This window comes from Juglans regia, chromosome 11 (assembly GCF_001411555.2).
Source record: "Juglans regia cultivar Chandler chromosome 11, Walnut 2.0, whole genome shotgun sequence".
Lineage (NCBI taxonomy): Eukaryota > Viridiplantae > Streptophyta > Magnoliopsida > Fagales > Juglandaceae > Juglans > Juglans regia.
In genome coordinates, this window is record NC_049911.1 from 31805015 (window position 1) to 31824268 (window position 19254).

General features: G+C 33.1%; 2 protein-coding genes across 3 annotated transcripts; one reads left to right on the forward strand and one right to left on the reverse strand.

Moving 5' to 3' along the window:
* Positions 1 to 2285: 2285 nt before the first annotated feature.
* Positions 2286 to 6553, forward strand: LOC108991158 (uncharacterized methyltransferase At1g78140, chloroplastic). Of its 2 annotated transcripts, XM_018965311.2 has the most exons (8): positions 2286 to 2505; positions 2992 to 3095; positions 3214 to 3354; positions 3563 to 3647; positions 4204 to 4397; positions 4498 to 4609; positions 5720 to 5827; positions 6183 to 6553. In XM_018965311.2, exons 1-8 carry the CDS (start codon positions 2329 to 2331, stop codon positions 6321 to 6323), a joined length of 1062 nt encoding a protein of 353 aa, XP_018820856.1. In that variant the 5' UTR covers positions 2286 to 2328; the 3' UTR covers positions 6324 to 6553. The 2 variants fall into 2 exon arrangements, with proteins under 2 accessions (XP_018820856.1, XP_018820858.1); XM_018965313.2 differs by lacking the exon at positions 5720 to 5827.
* A 767-nt stretch (positions 6554 to 7320) lies between these two features.
* On the reverse strand, positions 7321 to 10918 carry LOC108991157. The gene is made up of 3 exons (XM_018965310.2): positions 10525 to 10918; positions 8857 to 9608; positions 7321 to 8254 (listed from the first exon to the last, which is right to left on the reverse strand). Exons 1-3 carry the CDS (start codon positions 10810 to 10812, stop codon positions 7729 to 7731), a joined length of 1566 nt encoding a protein of 521 aa, XP_018820855.1. The 5' UTR covers positions 10813 to 10918; the 3' UTR covers positions 7321 to 7728.
* Between the last annotated feature and the right edge of the window lie 8336 nt (positions 10919 to 19254).

Genomic DNA, 19254 nt, shown 5'->3' on the forward strand with positions numbered 1-19254 from the left:
ATTTTTTAATTTTTTTTTGTTCTATTTTTTTTTTTTTAAATTAAGAGTTACATGGAAATATTAATTTTGGGTCTCCTGGACTACGGTCAGTTGATAACCCTAGGTCAATTTCTGAGGTTGAGGCATGCTCTGTGCTACCATTAAAGAAGTGTAGTTGACCTTCCATCCTAGTTGCTTGGACCTGCTTGGTCTTCTATGTCGATCCATATTATTCTTTAGGAACTATGAAAGGAGAAAATCTCTTATATTGGGCCAAAGAATGAGCCCAGGTCACAACCCAGGTATATGGGTTGGGTTAGAGGCAAAGTCCAACCCAACCATATCACATGGTTTGGGCCAAACAAGTGATACCTGGATCAAGGCTCGAGTAGGAGATCCGAGTCGGGTCATGCTAACGAAACATAAGACATAGGCAAGACTTAAGAAGGAATGAACATAGCATACAACCACCAAGTAGGAGTGTCAATAAGATGGAAGGGACCGGGGACAGAAAGCATGTCGCATTCAATGCGGCCCAGTACAAAAAGCACGCCACATTCAATGTGTCCCAAGGCCCGAGCAATGAACAGCAAGCATGAGCTCTTCATAGTTTGGCAAGGTGACGGCTTAAGAGTAGCTCAGTGAACAAACAACATAAGCATATTATCCCTTACTATGCAACACTCCATTATGGTGGGGACTTGGTCGGTAACTATAAATATAACACTACTAGCAACGACCAAGCTAATCAATCAATCAATCACTACCATCTTATATTCTCATCTTCATTATTGTTTATTATCTCTATCACCATTACTGACTTAAGTATCGAAAGATCAGCGGACCTTAAAGTCCCCCCTTAGTTATTGTGCAATTGATCGCTCAAATACTGACGGCGTAAAGTTGTCCAGGCCCATAAAACATGACATCAATCTGAAGTATATCAAAACATCACTCGAAATAAAAGATAAATTCAAATCGAGAAGCAAACCAAGCCATCCAACATATGCCCAAGCACAATATACGGAATACACAGTGGTGATTAATAGTGCAACACGTTCGTGGCTCGACACGAATCCAACCTTGAATTTTAAGCAATATCAACCCCAAAAAACTAATGAAGTAATATAAAAAATCGAGGTGGAGAAACAAATGGGAGAGAGTGAGAGTTAACCAAACAAAGAGGGAGAAACAAACAGGAGAGAGGGAGAATCGGGAGAGAGAAATTATTTTTTATTCTATTTGGTCTAGTTATATTGAAATCTAAATATGACCTACAATACTAATTTACTGTAACTGGAAGTCATTTTCTCCAATGCAATACATTTTTAGGCTCTATTATCCAAACTCTTTCATTTTTTCTGGATTTGCATAATGCAATGCCAATTCTTTGCTACTCTTGAGACGGACCATACCCGTCAATCTCTTGGGTGCTATATATTCACAGTACTATGGACATATTCGTATTTTTGAAATATATAATAATCACTCATAACTAGTTCTTGAAAGTTAACACAACTATAGGAGCTAACATGCTCAGCATTAATGCCTGTTGTAAGTGAATGTGGCCTCTGCTCTGAGAAACAGAAAATGTAGTGCATATGATACAATAAGCTTATATTATCCAATAAGAACCAAATGCTAATGTCAACGCATAGTAACACGCTAGCTATCTCCTCTATATTTATTCAAACGTTGGCAATAATTATGAACACATAATAATGCGCCGTCTCATTCGTATACTTGATAGATTAATAATTAATTTAATAAGAAATATTTTGGACATTTTAGCCCATTAGTGCATCTTTGCCACGTTGGGAAATTTGTCAATTTGGAGCATCCAATTTAACATTATCTCTTTAGAATTTTGAGAATTTGAATTAATTCTCTCATCATAAGTAATGTTAGATATAATTATAGTTTGTGTAAGTGTCAAGTAATAGAGTCTATTATTAAAAAATTAATTTTTTTTATATGTATATTTGTTCATTTTGTTCAAAATAAATATATGATGCTTGCATACTCTATGAATTCATAAATCCTATGCTAGAAATTTTAATAAAGTTTTAGATGATTAATATTAATAGTTTACGATAACTCATATTTAAATTCAAAGACAAAAACTAATATATAGTTGAAAATAACACAAAAATTATTAATGGATAGAATCTTAATGGTCCCCGACAAAACAAAAAATCTGCTTTCTATTTTTTCAAAATATTAATATATTACGTAAATAAAAAAATAAAAAATATGTTTTTTCTTTTCTTTTTAAATGTTGTTCGCTGCCCTTTCACCTTTTTAAATATCACAGAGCAAACATATACAGAGAGAGAAAAGAGGGGGATTATGGCGACACTTATCATGAGCAACCCATCGTTGGTGTTCCTCCCGAGTCGACTCCGTAACTCGAGGCATTGTTTCTTCGAATCCCGTGGTGCACGAATCTTTGATAAGCTCGTTTTCGCGGTAAAAGCTCGAGCTGCTTCTTCTTCAACCGCCTTTGTCGAAACCAAGCCTCCAACTGTAAGTAATGCCTCTCCTTTTGCTTTTGCTTCTCCGCTGTCTGTCGAAGTCTTAGAACTCGTTTGTTTTCGAGAAGACGATGTGAGATGAAATTAAAGTTAAAAGGATGAATAAAATATTGTTAGAATATATTTTTTAATATTATTTTTATTTTGAGATTTAAAAAAATTGAATTGTTTATTTTATTTTGTATTGAAAGTTGAGAAAGTTGTAGTAATTAGATGAGATGAGATGTTTTCTCAAAACAAACGAGGCAATTAAATCCCACCCCCGCCCCCCAATTCAATACTATTTTTTCTCGCTTCCAGAAACGATGCCTCCAAACCCAGGCACACTATTTGTGTTTGGTCGCCGAGAAAGTGAAAGACATGATTATTACAATTACTAGAAGTCGTACAAATCTATAACAAAAATTATCTATATGACCGTTAAGTTTTTAAAAACAACTGTTCCTATATTGGTTCATTTATTTATTTTCGTGTTCAGGATCCTATTTTGGTTGAAAAGGAGGCTAGTACCAGAGAGAATATTTTAGCTTGTCCCATATGCTATGAGTTGTTAACGTCTATTGGTAATCCAGGCATATCTTTGTAAGTAATTCTATTTGCGGAATGGTTCTTGGTTACCTGTTTGAAAATTAATTGCAATGTTTCAACTCGTTTTGCTTCTCTAGTTTATTTATATTTGCATTGGTTGAATTTTTCACAGAGAGTTTGCCACGGGGTCTACTTTGCAATGTAGAACGTGTAAGAAGTCTTACTCTGGCAACGGAACACATCTTGACCTGACGGTGGCTAGTGGGGCCAAGGACTACGGTGAATCAATGCCGGCTTCCACGGAGCTTTTCAGGTGGAAACATTGATTTATGGCTTCTATGGCATATATAGAGCATGAACATAGAACAAATGTTGTTGTCACTGCTGCTTTAGATGCTTTCGTGCATAATCCGCATAACTGACTTGTAACACATTAAGTCCGATTGTTATAGAGGAATCATATGCTAGTGTTGACTTCATTGATATCTCTTATTATGTGTATCGGTTATTGGATGGATCAGGTTTCCTTTGATATCGTTTCTATACGAGAGAGGGTGGCGTCAAAGCTTTTCCATCTGGGGTGGTTTTCCAGGCCCAGAGAAAGAGGTGAATTGTTACCGTATCTATTTCTTAATTGCATCTCTTGCAGAAACATTTACTAAGTACTTCTTTAGTGCATCTCAGTTATCTTTATGTAGTTGGTGGCATGTAAATCTTATACAATCACAAGAAGCGGCTTCAGCTCTGAGCAATGCCATTAAAAGGCACGTTCACAGATATTTAAGACATGAAGGGGTTATTGGACGTACTGTTGAAATTAAATCAATCCATTCTGCTTGGTTTGTATTTGAAGTGGAAATTCATAGAGAAAAAGTGGAAGCCCTGAAGTTACAAGAGTAACTTGTGTTTTTAAATGGAGCAAGTATTGTCAAGATGCCCTTTACTGGATGTGTGAAGAAAACTAATAATTCAAATTAACGCTTCCAAATACACAAGGACTCATTTGAAATGCTAGTAATTTAGAAGTGGTATTTATTTCATCATATTTGTCAAGTACCATTGAAGTGATGTAATATAGAGGCAGAAAGTAGTGGATGTTTTTTTGGCTAATGCATATGCTTAAGGTTGATAAGCTACTAATAGCATAGTGACCTGAGTGCAGTTCGAATTGATGAAGGATTTCTTGAAGCCAGTTTTAGGTGGAAATATTGTTGATGCTAGTTGTGGGAGTGGGTTATTTTCAAGACTATTTGCCAAGAGTGGATTGTTTTCTCTTGTTGTTGCTTTAGACTACTCAGAGAACATGTTGCAGCAATGCTATGAATTTGTTAAGCAGGAGGAAAACTTTCCAAAAGGGTAAAGAGTTTGAACTCAAATTTAGATGCAAATCATAAGACGGGTTAATTTTCATAAGTCTATCTGAGTTTCCAATCTGATTGACTCTGTTGTCTATTAGGAGCTTAAGCTTGGTCAGAGCCGATATCTCTAGGCTTCCTTTTGTTTCAAGTTCTGTTGATGCTGTGCATGCTGGTGCTGCTCTACACTGTTGGCCTTCACCATCAGCAGCTGTGAGTATTTCTTCTATAAACGGTGTTTGAAGGTGATTGTTCCTCTTGCATAGCATTCCCATAACTCATAAGAGGACAACTGGCCTTTGAAGCCAAGTGGTACCTCCCCACCTTTAGGAAGGGAATGGTCTGAGGCTCAACTCATGGGCGGTGATGGTTTAGGTGGTGGGAGAGGAATAAAGGTATGTAAGCTCACATACCAACGTGGGTTTGAAAGGAAAATTCAAAGATGAGAAAAAAATTGAAAGATAGGCAGCAAAAACATAGAGTGCCTTAATGGTGCCTCACAGGACCAGAAAACTATTAACCCCTGCCTTATTTTTTCAGCTCAAAATCTGCTAATAGTTTTATATTTATGTAATTGAATCTCACTAGCGACTCATGGTCCACAGCTGCATTGCTTTGTTTCTGAGAAAACTTGGAGGATTTTGGCTTTACAAATTATGAAGGCAAAAATTTACTTATCAGAAAGGAAAATTGAACACAAAAATTTATTCAACATATTATACCTTGAAAACTGGAAATGATTGCAATGTAGATACTTTTTCATTCACTGTTCTTCACTGGGAAAAAACTGTGTCAACCAAATGGATCCTAATTGAACAAATGGAAGGAAATTCACTTTTATTTCTGCATTTTTCATCTCTTTTTGTGTGTAGTATTTTATTTTTATTTTTTGTTTCTGGAATTTCCTTGGCTACATCTCCTCACACATCTTTCTTGTGCATTTACCGTGTCAAAAACATTGACTGAAACATGAGAGCAGTTGAACTTGTTAATAGGCAAACCTTAAGCAATTGCCACACGCATTATGCAAGCCTAAGGAAATTGCGTCTTAGTTTTTATTCAGTATATTTTGTTAAGGTAAAAAATCTTGTGTCAGATTTTGGTTTAGTCTATATCTGAAGATTCATCCACATTCCACATGACCTTCTCTTTTACCTCAAGGAATCCTATCTGATTTCCTGGGAACATAGGTTACAGATCTTGGAGAGCATGTCTTTTGGCGCCTTTTGTTTTGTAGCCCCTTGCTTCATCTAATACTACTATAACACCTCAGATCCCTACATTCCTTACTCCCACATAAGTTTGGTCGCTGGGGTTTTGTAGGTAGCTGAAATAAGTCGAGTTCTGCGACCTGGAGGAGTGTTTGTTGCTACCACCTACATACTTGACGGGCCTTATGCTTTTATTCCACTTCTGAGGACCCTACGCCAGGTATACTTCTTCAACTTTGAAGATGTTATGCCTGTTGTCCTGAGACTTGATTCGAAATGCTCCTTTGGAGTGATAGTATGTGAAAATTATTATGGTTAAATCAAAGGGACTTGATTCATTTTTATTTTCTGCAATATGGTTTCTTCCATTGTTGCCAGATATGGCCTTACCTGCGTGCTCAGTAGCAGCAAGAAAAGACTTTCCCATCCTCCCATTAGGAAAGTTATTATTTAAAAATTAAGGCTGGCTTTGAAATTTTTTCTAAAGAGCTTTATGAAAGGGACTAAACTTTCAGTCAATTATATCTGTGTCTTTGATTTGGTGCTGATGGTGGGCAATCTATTTCGAATTATAGAATATAAGGGAAATATCAGGCAGCTACATCTTCCTATCTGAACGGGAACTAGCAGATCTGTGCAGAGCATGTGGTCTGGTTGGGTTTACATGTATAAGGAATGGACCTTTTGTGATGATCTCTGCTTCAAAACCCAGCTAAGAATTGGGCATGTGCTGATCTTCATCACGTCCTCTCAAATTATTTCTTTGTAAAGCCACATTTACATAAAATGCTGTTGCCAAAGTTCAGATATAATAATAGGTCTATCTAAGGTATCTTGTCTTGTTACTCCTGTAAATGAAATATTTTAAAAAGGTGCAACATATGGATAGAGCTTATAACTCGTGTTTAATTTTTATATGATGATCCAAGATGATCAAAAGTGTTCATTAGACTGTTCAACAATTCTATTTTGCTATTGTAACTGTATAAAGGTATTTCTTTTAACTACTTGGTCGGCTTCAATGTGACGTGCAAATTTGCAATCTAATTCTATCATTTCAAAACGAGATATGATATTTGCAATTATGTAGTGTGTAAATATTGCATAATTTTTTTTAAAAAAATAAGTAAATACAAAATACAAAAAATAAAAAAATAAAAAAATTTTAATAATAAATTTCACTCTTTTTCAAAAAGCATTCCACGACTATATTATTACTACATCTAGCATTCTTAGAGCATTAGCATTAGACATTTCAAATGAGTGCCAACTTTAAAATTTGATAAATTTATATTTAAAATCATTGCATTAAATTCAGCATAGACTAAAATATTTAATTTTGAACTACAATACATTTAAGTTTATCTCTAAATTTAAAGATTAATTATTCACTCTATAACTATTATTTTATTTACTTAAATGATTATTTTTTAATTTTGAGTACAATATATTTAAATTGAAAAATAATAATTTAAATATCAAATTAAATTATTAATTAATATATAATTAGTATAATTATAAAATATAAAAAATAATTTAAAAATATTAATATTAAAAAAATAATATTATATTATTATTTTAATTAATTCAATTGTTAATCACGGTTATGGGAAGAATATACTTTTCATAAAATTTTAATGATAAATTTGATAAAACCAAGGTAAATGCATAAAAAGACGAGAGAGAGAGACAGATCATACGCTGAAATCTGAATGACAGAACAGCAAAGAAGCTGTCCACTGACATCTTCTGCTGCAAACTATACTCTGTTGTTGTTTGGAGTGTACGAAAGGGAGAATTATACAGAACCCAAAAATGAAATAAATTGACCTGTGAATATCATTCGTATTACCCTAGAATGAGGGTCTTTCACTTGGTTCTGGTCAACTCCCTTTCTTTCAGGGTGCACTTTGATCGAAGAATATCAGAACAATACTGTTACGTGGCTTTTTTTGGTATTTATAGTATTCAAGTGCGTGAATGGAACATGCATGCATCTCTCATCAAAACGCTGAAAGAAGGAGAAGGTCACAAAAAAACGTTGAAATTCAGCCATGCGGCGAGCTTCTCCAATGGAGAGAAGCCTTTGGAAATTTCACCTGCTTCTGCTAGCTGGGATTTCTATTCACCTATATTGGAGAATGTCAACTGGTGGTGAAGCAATGTTTTGTCGTCGTCATCAAGATCAAAGCCATTCTCCTCTTCGTAATCCACATCAATAACAATTCTTTCCTGAACGTATGGTTCTCTTGACTCAAAGAACCGAACTTGAGAAAATCTTCCACCCGTAGGCGAATTATCCAATTCTATTTGCTGCATCTCTGATTCTATCAGAACTTCCATCTTGGCACGTTCCCGGTCTCTTGGGTAGGTGCGATAGAGAAATGAATAGATAAGACAACACAACGCCATTGGAATTCCTATTGCTGTGTAGAGTGCCTTGGCCAATGATGCAGCATTCCTTCTATCTGTGGCAATCTCGTCGGATTTGCTGGATCCTGTGGGAACTGGCTTATAGCCATAAACATACTGAGCCAACATACCAACTACAGGAGGAGCAAATGACGATAATATGGACTCAAAAGATCGGTCCAGAGCATAGACACTTGTTCGGGATTTCTCAGGAACTATCTCTGCAAAAATTGGACTGAATACCATCCAATCAAAATCAGCAGCTTATGAGTAAAGAAAACATCTTTATAATGAAATTCACAACTCACTGTGGATGATAACATTTTTTTAGTTTCATCCCTCCATGAAAATCTGATAAATATTGGCTTCTTTGTTTCATCTCTCACTCTCTACCTCTCACACACATTTTAATTTTATCTTTTAGACTTCGTTTGTTTTCACATATGAGATAAGATAAATTGAGATAAAAGTTAAAAGTTGAATAAAATATTATTAGAATATATTTTTTTAATATTATTTTTGTTTAGCAATTTAAAAAAATTGAATTGTTTATTATATTGTCTGAAAATTTAAAAAAATTGTAATGATGAGATGAGATGAAAAGTTTTGTAAAAGTGAACGAGGCCTTAATCTTAGCATTAGAGGAAAAATAATATAGTGGGCTTCCAAATAATTTTTTTTTTCTTTGATGAGGAAATCCAGGGCTTTGCCTCAATAAATCCTCAGACACGTGCATCTCATTTACATTATTGGCTTATTTACTCGTATAAACGCTGAACTTATGTGAGTTGATTTTAGCAGGTGAAAGGAAAAGGTCACGAGTTCAAAAGACTTTACTTGTTGGTAGCTGGAGCATTCCAGGATATGAAGAAGCCTACAATGAACAAGAGGAAACCATGGACTACTCCTGTTGACGGATCATTGGGTAAACCCAGTAGAAGAATTGCTGTTAGAGGAATAGCTGATGCCGAGCTTATTTGTGCTAGAATTATCCTTCCAGAATTTGGAAGGCGAGTAGAAAGGGCATCTCCCATACTACCACCAAATAAGCCCCCAAGGGAACTTGCAATCACAAACAGGGCCATGAGGAATGCAGTTTTCTCATGGGAGAAGCCAGTAAGCTCTAACCACATGGCTGCAAATGATAAAGCTGACCAAGGGAATGAACCAGTGACACCTTGTGCCACAATAATCTGGAAAGATGGAATATTGATAACTGACTTTGCTTCCAGAATCAGGTCCTTCACTTCTGAAAAAAAAGATTTACTTGGAACTGGATCTCTAACTTCTGTAACACTCTCTGAAAAGTGTGGATCATGAGCAAAAAGACTGACCAAAACACCTACTATAACACTGATTATCCCAACTAGGTGAAAGGAAATTCTCCAACCAGGGATTCCCATGAAGGTTATCGGAGCTATCAATACTGCAAAGAGTCCACCAATAATTGAACCAAGGTTGCCTGTTAGTTGAAGCCATCCAAAGGCCATACCACGGTTGCTATCATTAGTTGAGTCAGCCACAAGGGACTGGATTGCGGGTGCAACTAGTGCCAGGCCAATCCCGTTCAAACCTCTGGATATGGCCACCTGTTTAACAGATGAGAGATGCCTTTTAAAGTGGATACAATCAGTTGGCATGCAAAGCATGATAATACTTTACTTGTTTAGCTCAAAAACTACTTGCCAAGTACACTAAAAATTTTATTCTATTAATATAACCTTCAAACAATAATTGGAAAGTAGAGGTAGAATATGTTTAAACTTTGACGTGTGGTCTCATGAACCACACTTCCATGACCGAAAGTTTTCCATTCTTTCGAGCCCCAGAACGCAAAAGCTACATTCAGAAAACAAGTTGGCGTATTAGATACAAGTATACCGTTCTTAAGAAACCAAATCCAGAACTTTCTTTTCTTTTGCTGTCCATATCTATCTCGTCAGTCAGAGAAAGAGAAAGCATTCTTAAGCTTTCAAACAATAGCCAGCCCTTCGATGGAGGAAAATGCCCCGGCCCCGGCCCCATCACCAACTCATCCACTATAGTGTTGCAACTACTTTAATTGCTAGTGAAATATCAAATTTTCAATCCGACAGGGTGTTACGATCCCACGTGAAGAAAACCGGCTTACAAGGGAATAGTATCTAAACCACCAACCAATCTCATACTTAGTCGATGGTATCGCAACACAGGGCCAAGACACTAGCATAGAAAATGTTATTCGGGAAAGGAATATTTCAAATTCCTTTTCTTTACAAAATTTAGCTAACGTTTTCTTCTCAAAAATTTATTTCCAGTATTTGATGAAACCCTAAAAAACTTTACATTATTTGATTGACCACCTCTCCCTCGAGTTTTATTGCAAAAGAAAGTCCCCATATCACATTGTATCCCTCGCAAATAATTTTCTGACCATTACTTACAAGCTAATCGAATAATGGAAAATTAACAAAATAAGAAAGAGAAATGAGAAAAGAGGTAATTTTGTGGTGTGTTTTAAATTACCTGAGTGAAAGTGGAGGAGAAGGCGACGAGGAAAGTAGCGGCGGCCCAGAGGAAGGCACCGAGGGCGATGACGTGGGCACGGTTGTGGCGGGTAGCCAGGTAGGCGGCGACTGGGTAGCAAGCGGACTGTACTATGGACCTGAAAAGAGTGAGGGAGCCGAGACCCGTGGGATCGGTGTGCAAAGCCGCACCCACCTCTCTGTAAACACCCGGCAGCAAAGACTCGTCGGCCCTCTCCATGATCCCCGCCAGATTCACAAGAATCAGAGTCCACGTCTCCGCCTTCATCTCTTCTGGGTTAGCCTTCACAACAACATTTTTGATTCCTTCCACTCGGTCTTGTACTAGGATGTTTTCTACTGGTTTTTACGAGACGACTATGAGGAAGGAGTCAAGGTGGGGGGCGCTTTGACAAGTGGCTTGGATTCAAAGGGTATGGGCCTTTCCCAGCAAGCAAGGCCGCGCTTGGTACGTGCCGTGTGGATGGCGTAATGTGGTGGGCTTGACTTTGAATCGAAACTTCCAACATTTTGTTTATTCGTCGGCTCCGTCAAGGATGGATGGGTCCCTAATTGACTCTTGTAAATTTGCTTTTGTGCATTTATCGTATTTGGAAATTTGTGGCAATCCATTGAATTCTTGTGTCTCATTTTTCGCTCCATCGTTTGCAGTTGAGGACCAAACTTCGATATATATATATATAAATATATATATTTTATCATATCCTCTTGAGATTGTGAGGGGTAAAGGATCTTTGTCTTCTCGAATGGACGATAGATCAAAATACTTTGTGATGGAGTAAGCTGCTTATATCTCCTCGATTAGGGCATTATTATTTTATGCATTAAAACTTTCAATCCATTGTAGCTTGTACTTGAATTGGATTTTTTTAATATAATATATTTAAATTTTTGGGGTTGATGTTAACTAAAAAAAATGACCATGGAATTCTGAGGAAGGGTCTTAATGGGGCTTGGAGCCTTACTAGAGACCGCAACTTTGTGGCCTCAATCCTCTCAAACGGTTGACGAGTGCAATAAATCAGGAGATGGGTCACTCTTCGATATTCAAAGATTAGGCTGAACTGAGAAGTATGGACCTGGGGCTTGCAGAAGAGAGCCGAAGCCTAAACTAAACGGGTTTGTGCTGTAATCACCACTAAAGCTGTTGAAGAACATGGGCCAAGCCCAATACTTGTTGGGTCGCAATGTCCATGGCCATATACTGGGCTAGATCATCCATCATGTGTACTGTGGTTTAAGGGGTGGCCTACAAGTCACGACTAGTCTTTGTCTCATATTCCGTGATGTTAATTAGAGATGTTTTGTTTTTTTTAATACGGCCAGCCATTGGAGGAATTAGTTCTCAAATATTCGTAAAAGATTAGGTAAATGAGATTATAAATTCGAATCTTTTATAAGTAGTTTCAAAACAGTGTTAGTGATATTTTAATAGCAGAGAACAAAAAGAAAAGAAAAAGAGTCGTGCACGTGGAATAGTAGTTTACTTAATACAACGTTGTTTATGTCAAAAGTCAAGTTAGGCGGCTCAAGCGGGGCATAGTTTTGATCAGACTCTCAGATAATAGTGAAAATCTTATGGCAAGGCCCAAAAACAATGGATGCAGTACAAACAAACAAGAGCTTCATTTGGATATATATTGGTAATTATAAACTTCTACCATTAATGCTCATCCCCAACAAATTGTAATAAATAAAAATTAATATAAATATATATATAGAAATGTTTACTCTTCATCGATTGATATAATAAATTTTATATATTTTTGTAGGCCAAATATTAAAATAAAAAATCATTTAAAATATACACGTCAACATGTCGAGAGAGAGAGAGAGAGATTAATTTATGGAGCTAATTAAGATAATCTCCTTCCTAACCTCCCACCAAATCAGGTCTTGGCAGCTGGAGTGGTATGCATGGTCCGTGGGGCGGGGGCATGCGGCCGTATGAATGTGTGAGGTTTTTTGCTTTTTGCTTTTTGATCTTGGAGCCTACGTGCTTTTTTATTTGTGAATGCGACCCCATCTTATCGAAAAATTCTACGTCATCTCTGCCCTAATGAAACGACTCTACTTAATTTGGGCACTATTGCTTGAAAAATCCTCTCCCAACCATTGGTCACCGTTTATCAATTATCACCTCCTACTTTCTTTATATAATTTATTCTTAGGGAAATTATTATTATTATTATTATTATTATTTTACTATCTTCGGGCCTACCTAATAGTCTCACTCATGATTCCGACAGCATCATCACTCCTTTCGTCCAATAATAAATCACGTAAATGCAATTATTATTGTAGTTATAAAACTAATAATATTGCAATCAAAATACAGTCAAGTTTTTATAATGAGGTTAGATAATTTTAAATTAAAGTTAAAAATTAAATAAAATATTATTTTTTAATAATATTATTATTATTTTAATATTTTGAAAGGTTGAATTATTTATTATATTTTATATAAAATTTTTTAAAAATTATAATAATAAGATAAAATCGTTTTCATATATAAACGGGATTAAAAAGAATAAAAATTATTATATTTTATCACTTTTGTTAAACCAATTAGAGATATTTTTTTCCATTTTCATTTTTTAAAATTAAGATATTATTATTATTATTCGTCAGACCACAGCTACCAATTGGTAGCCATTATACAGTACTCATGATCTCTTTGCATGATGAGTATTGACGGAGAATCACCTCCTGATCTTCTACTTGACGTGGACCCGACCACCATCTAACACCTAGCTAGCCAGCTAGCTGATCTCGTAACACGTGGTAGTCCTCTTATGTCGTCCACGTGGACTTTAGCTCCTTATTTCTCGCTCTCTCGTTGGTCAAGACATTAAGGGTACGTTTGGATGTTGAGAAGTGTTGAGAAGTGTTGAGAATGTTTGTGAATAGTAGTGAGTAGAGATTGGAGTGAGTTTGTCGGTCTCATTGAAAGTATTTTGAGTTGTTTGGATGAATGAAGTATGTTGAGTTGTTGACTTTTGAGTATGGTAGTTGAAAAGTGTGTGGGTCCCATAAATATTATAATGATTTTATTTTTAGTAATAAATATTATAATGATTTTATTATAGTGATTTTTTAATATTAATAAATATTGTAGTGATTTTATTTTACTTTTATATATAATAATGATAAATATTACTAAAAATAATACTTTTTTATTTATATATAATATAGATAAATATTATAATAATTTTATTTTCATATATATAATAGTCATAAATATTATAGTTTTGCTAAATTTTTATTTAAAAATTATAGTGATACTATTTTTTATTTATATACAATAGTGATAAATAAAAAAGTGATTTCATTTTTTATTTATATATTATTGTCAAAATTCAGCTTATTTATATATAATAGTGATTTTATTTTTTATTCTATATTATAGTAATTTTTTTTATATATTATAGTGATTTTATTTTTTCATTATATATTATAGTAATTTTATTTTTTCTTTATATATTATAGTGATATTATTTTTTATTTATATACAATAGTGATAAATAAAAAAGTGATTTCATTTTTTATTTATATATTATTGTCAAAATTCAGCTTATTTATATATAATAGTGATTTTATTTTTTATTATATATTATAGTAATTTTTTTTATATATTATAGTGATTTTATTTTTTCATTATATATTATAGTAATTTTATTTTTTCTTTATATATTATAGTGATTTTATTTTTTTATTTATATATTATAGTGTGGGGAAGAAGACCGTGCAAAGGGTGAGGGGATGTTGTCCTCGGGGGCAGACTTGATTTCTTTTCACTCTGTCCTTCGAAACATAGTAGAGTCACATGGGGGAAGACTTGAAAGTGTTTTCGAGTGTTTGGATGGTGAAGTATCTCTATCCGTACAAGAACCATTGAGAATAGCTGAGAGTAGTTGGACACCCAAACACACCCTAAAGCTCGCTCAAGTTTACCGTATTTTTTTTTTTGAAAATTGATAGAGCCACCGCTGGACCGCTGGTGGCTTTCGTTGAGTCACTATCATGTATTTTTTGATATTTTTTTTTATATACATTTTTTTAATAATTTTAAATATTAAAAAAAATAAAAATAAAAATAATATTATTAAAAAAATATTTCTTTAATTATGAAGTAAAAAAAAATTATTATTTTTATTTTACTTCATAATTAAGGAAGTATTTTTTAATAATTCTTTTTTAATTTATGATTAAATAAGTATTTTTTAATAATATTATAAATTTATTTTATTTTTAAAAATATTAAAAAATTTCTATAAAAAATAATTGTAAAAAAGTCACATCAAAAAACATATATTAGAGTCAGCAGAGACTCTAGCAATACTCATTTTTTTTTGTTCACATTTTTTTTTATATATTTAAATATTTTTAAAAAATAAAAAAATAATTTAATATATTTAAAATAATTTATTTAATCACTAAATAAAAAAAAAATTACTAAATGGTCAAATGGAACGGTACAATAAAGAGGACAAAGTAGTTTTTTTCCTTCTTTTTATCAAGTGAAGCGTAACTCAATTTTAGTGAGGTTTGTTTTAAATAATGATTTGAGATGAGATGAGATAAAATAAAATAAAATTGAGATAAAAATTAAAAGTTAAATAAAATATTATTTTTTAATATTATTATTATTTTAAAATTAAAAAAAATTAAATTATTTATTATATTTTGAGTGAAATTTGTAAAAGTTATAACAATGAGATAAGATAGATTGATGTCCCATTTCCAATCCAAACCAGCCTGATGTTGTATCGCTTTACGAGAGGTTTGGATAGTGAGTTAAGTTTGGTTCAGTTGAGATAAGATGAAATTTGAAGAAAATATTGTTAAAATATAAATATTTAACATAATTTTTATTTTAGGATTTAAAAAAATTGAATTTTTTTAATTATATTTTGTTTAAAAATTTGTGAAAGTTATAATGATTAGATGAGATGAGAGTATTTTGAAATTCGTTTTTAAGATTATTTACAAACATAAATATCAAAATATTTGGATGAAAAAGGTGATCTTAGGGTCAAGGTTTCATCAGTATGACACATTATTTTTTCCTTATTAATTTTTAATTTTAAGAGTATCTGTTATGACTTATTTTTCTCCGTTTTCATGTTTAGCTAATTGTAAAAAAAATTTTAAGAGTATCTATTATGACTTATTTTTCTGAAAGTTCAGGTAACAGATGAATTGAGTTTAAATCGTACTAAAATAAGCAATCTCTTTCTAATGTTTGGATTTAGAAATGGTTTCATTTTATCTTATCTCATTATTATAACTTTATCAAATTTTCATACAAAATATAATAAACAATTTTAATTTTTTCAACTTTGTTACAGCTTGTTTATTGGATTCTTTAGTTTTTCATAACAAGCTTTTACTTTCTGACCAAGAAAATTGTGAATGAATGGATGAATTGATCATATCAAATGATCATCATGAGGGTCGTATTTGAATTAAGTTAGATTAATATTTTATCTCTTTGTTGTACGTACGTACGTACGTGTACATATGATCAAAACACAGATTTGAAAGATAAATAAACCTAACATGTGGTATTGGAACCACATGATATCCCATGCAATTAAATGATTTAATTGGAAGAACTGATCAACAATATAAAATATGAATATCTATATATCCCGTATCGTATCAATCTCTTTCCAAAACGTATAAGAGACCAACTTCTCCTATAAAGGAAGGAGAATCAATCCGATCGAGTCCTCTGATCTCCATAGCGCCACATGGGAGCAATCTAGGCGATGGAAACGAGGATATATACATATATATAAAAGAGAGCGATTAAACTGTGCATTGATAGGTAAGCAATGGGCCCGAAAAAACTTTAAAAAGATATATAGGTAAGCTAGCAATTAATTTCTAACTGTTTTGATAAATAAATCTTTTTTTGTCCACTGAGAAAATCTTAATTAGGAATATAACCAACAAATTCGGTCATAATTAATGAACATTTTCCAAGGAAGAGCTTTAATTTCATCCAAAGGGTAAGGAATAGAACCTACTTTGCTGGCCAACCCCCTCAAATAAAAAAAAAGTAGTCTATTTTATTAGGTATGGTCGCTGATCTAAGTGTTAACTAATTAAGGGGCAAATTCTATATACAGTTATAACTTATTAAGTTATCATCTATATATTAGTCAGTGCCTGAACATAATAATTTGTGAGATCCATTACAATAATAACATATAAAAGAATATTAATATTCTTTATCCTTAGGGTAGGTTTGGATTCAGAGATGAGATAAAATGATTTTAAATAAAAGATAAAAATTTAAAATTTAAAAAAATATTGTTAGAATATTATTTTTTAATATTATTATTATTTTAAGATTTGAAAATTTTGAATTAGAATTTGAAAAAATTAAAATTTTTAATATATTTTGTATAAAAATTTAAGAAAATTTTAATGATATGATGAGATGAGATGAAACATTTTTCAAGATTTGGGCCTTAGTTGATGTGGTAGGTAGATTTCTATATCAGCAACAGAATTATTTGATTTCAGGCAAATATTTATAAATTACGTGCTTTGATATATTAAAATAAATTATAAAGCTCTTTCTTAATATAAAATATATATAATATATGACTTTAAGCAATATTAACTTATAAGTTTATTTTTGTGAGATATTATCGTCTTTTATTTATATAAAAAAATTATACTCATTATTTTTACACGACACATCACATATTTTTTTTTTTATCAAATTATGTATGATATATAGATAATGAGTAGAATAATTTTATTAATTTAAGTGGAATAAAAAGAATGTAATATGTGGTGTTTGAAATAATGAGCAGCGAGGTCCATATAAACCGCGGTGTTTATATTCTCCTTGGAAGCGCCGACCGCTAGTGGTCTAACATGAATGCAGGAGCAGTCCAAAACCCGCGGTGTTTTTGGTTTCAAAGACACAACTCTGCATGCGTCAGCTTGCACCATACTTTCATCATCGCTTACGAAAGCCATATGGTTTTTTTTTTTGAAAGGAAAAGCCATATGATTTAAAACGACGAAAATGTAAAAGGAAAATAATAGTACAAGTGGAGGGGTAAAAGGCAATCAACGGCTCATAAGTTGAAAGGATATATAATCGAATATGCAGAATTATAAAGTAATATAAAACTGTTACCTACTTAATGACAGCCGAGCAAATCAAATATCATAGTTACAAATGATCATGATCATATATAAATCTCCCATTTTTTTCTTCCCTCTTACAACCTCAGCTCAGCTATATACATATATATCATCTACGCATCCTTAATTATAACACCTTGGGGGATATATATATATATATATATATATATATATGTATGTATATATGTAGAGAGAGAGAGAGAGAGAGAGTGAAGGAAAGATTTCTATATATATGCATACGAATATTAGTGCTTCCTTTGAGGGATCGGGGAGCGACCGATATTCGAGGACAAGGGATTTCTTCTATATTTAGGCCGGGGTTGGCTCAAGATCATATATATATATATATATATATATATATATATATATATAGTTTGGAGACACATGCAAAGGAATAGAGAGTACTTAGCTAGGGCTACATTTTCAGTGCAAGAATATTAAGTTTGTGGGCAGTGTTTATGTTGTCCTGATATGAGCCTCAGCCCCGGGGAGTCGGGACAAGCAAACGAGCAAGATAGATAGAGAGATGCAGAGCAATAAAATCCATCATTGCTAAAAACCAGATTATTCCCTGGCATGGGGCCAGCAGTACGATTCCAAAGATAATTCACATGTCACCACATCCTCTCAATGCGTCCTCATCTACCAAAATTCCATGGCCCAATAGTCCCTCCTCATCATCATCATCATAATGTTTCTTGGATATACTTAACAATCTCTTTCCTCTAATTATTAAGTTAATATAATTTTCCCTAATTCTCATGCTTAAATCTTCAATCTTTTGGGGGAAAAAATCCTGAAAGATTATCACCATAACGTCTCCGATCGACCTATCTCCTTGCGCGCAGCCTCCGGCCTCTCTTTCTCGATCCCCCAATCAATATTTCTAAAAGAAAGAAGAAAGAAAAAGATCAATCGATCATTGACTTCTGGGTTAATCTAGTAGCTTGATATTTTGTCAATTGTTGTATTAGAAAATGACTCCGTACACTTAATGACATATATAAAGCATCTCTTGAACTATGTTTGGTCTACCAATGCGTACGTAGCACCTATATTATAATTATATCGATCATACATTCACAGGATCGAAGAGATTCTATTTCTAATTGATCAATTGAGTACTAGTTTGCGTGTGAATGACAAGCTTATAAACATAATTTAGAGACTCCGTACACAGATAATATATGATTTTATGCCCATTTCTATATAAGTCTTTTTATTGTAGTTTTTTATACTCTCTCCATATATATATATATATATATATATATATATAGAGTAGGTATTAAGTTTCCTATTTATTAATTATTTTTATCCAAATAGTAAACAACGACCGTGTGCTGTGGTGCAAAATGCAGAAACACCTAGAAAACTGAGGTTTTTGTCTCAAGTTCAATACTAGTGAGATATATATGTGTGTAATGTGTAGACACGTCATGTGACATATCGATATTTATTTATTGTGTGATATCATGGGCAGTTTGTGATGGTCAAATATTTTAGATCTCTAATGGAAAATGATCTTCAATTGCGAGAA

What these genes read in the sequence shown, in the direction of transcription:
- LOC108991158 (XM_018965311.2), top strand. Translation starts at nt 2,329, where the DNA reads ATGGCGACACTTATCATGAGCAACCCATCGTTGGTGTTCCTCCCGAGT. An exon ending in TTCCAGGCCCAGAGAAAGAG is followed by an intron (nt 3,648 to 4,203) that starts GTGAATTGTTAC and finishes ACCTGAGTGCAG; the next exon opens with TTCGAATTGATGAAGGATTT. An exon ending in TTCTGAGGACCCTACGCCAG is followed by an intron (nt 5,828 to 6,182) that starts GTATACTTCTTC and finishes TTCGAATTATAG; the next exon opens with AATATAAGGGAAATATCAGG.
- LOC108991157 (XM_018965310.2), bottom strand. Translation starts at nt 10,812, where the DNA reads ATGAAGGCGGAGACGTGGACTCTGATTCTTGTGAATCTGGCGGGGATC. An exon ending in TCTCCTCCACTTTCACTCAG is followed by an intron (nt 9,609 to 10,524) that starts GTAATTTAAAAC and finishes TCTGTTAAACAG; the next exon opens with GTGGCCATATCCAGAGGTTT. An exon ending in AATGCTCCAGCTACCAACAA is followed by an intron (nt 8,255 to 8,856) that starts GTAAAGTCTTTT and finishes GATGGTATTCAG; the next exon opens with TCCAATTTTTGCAGAGATAG.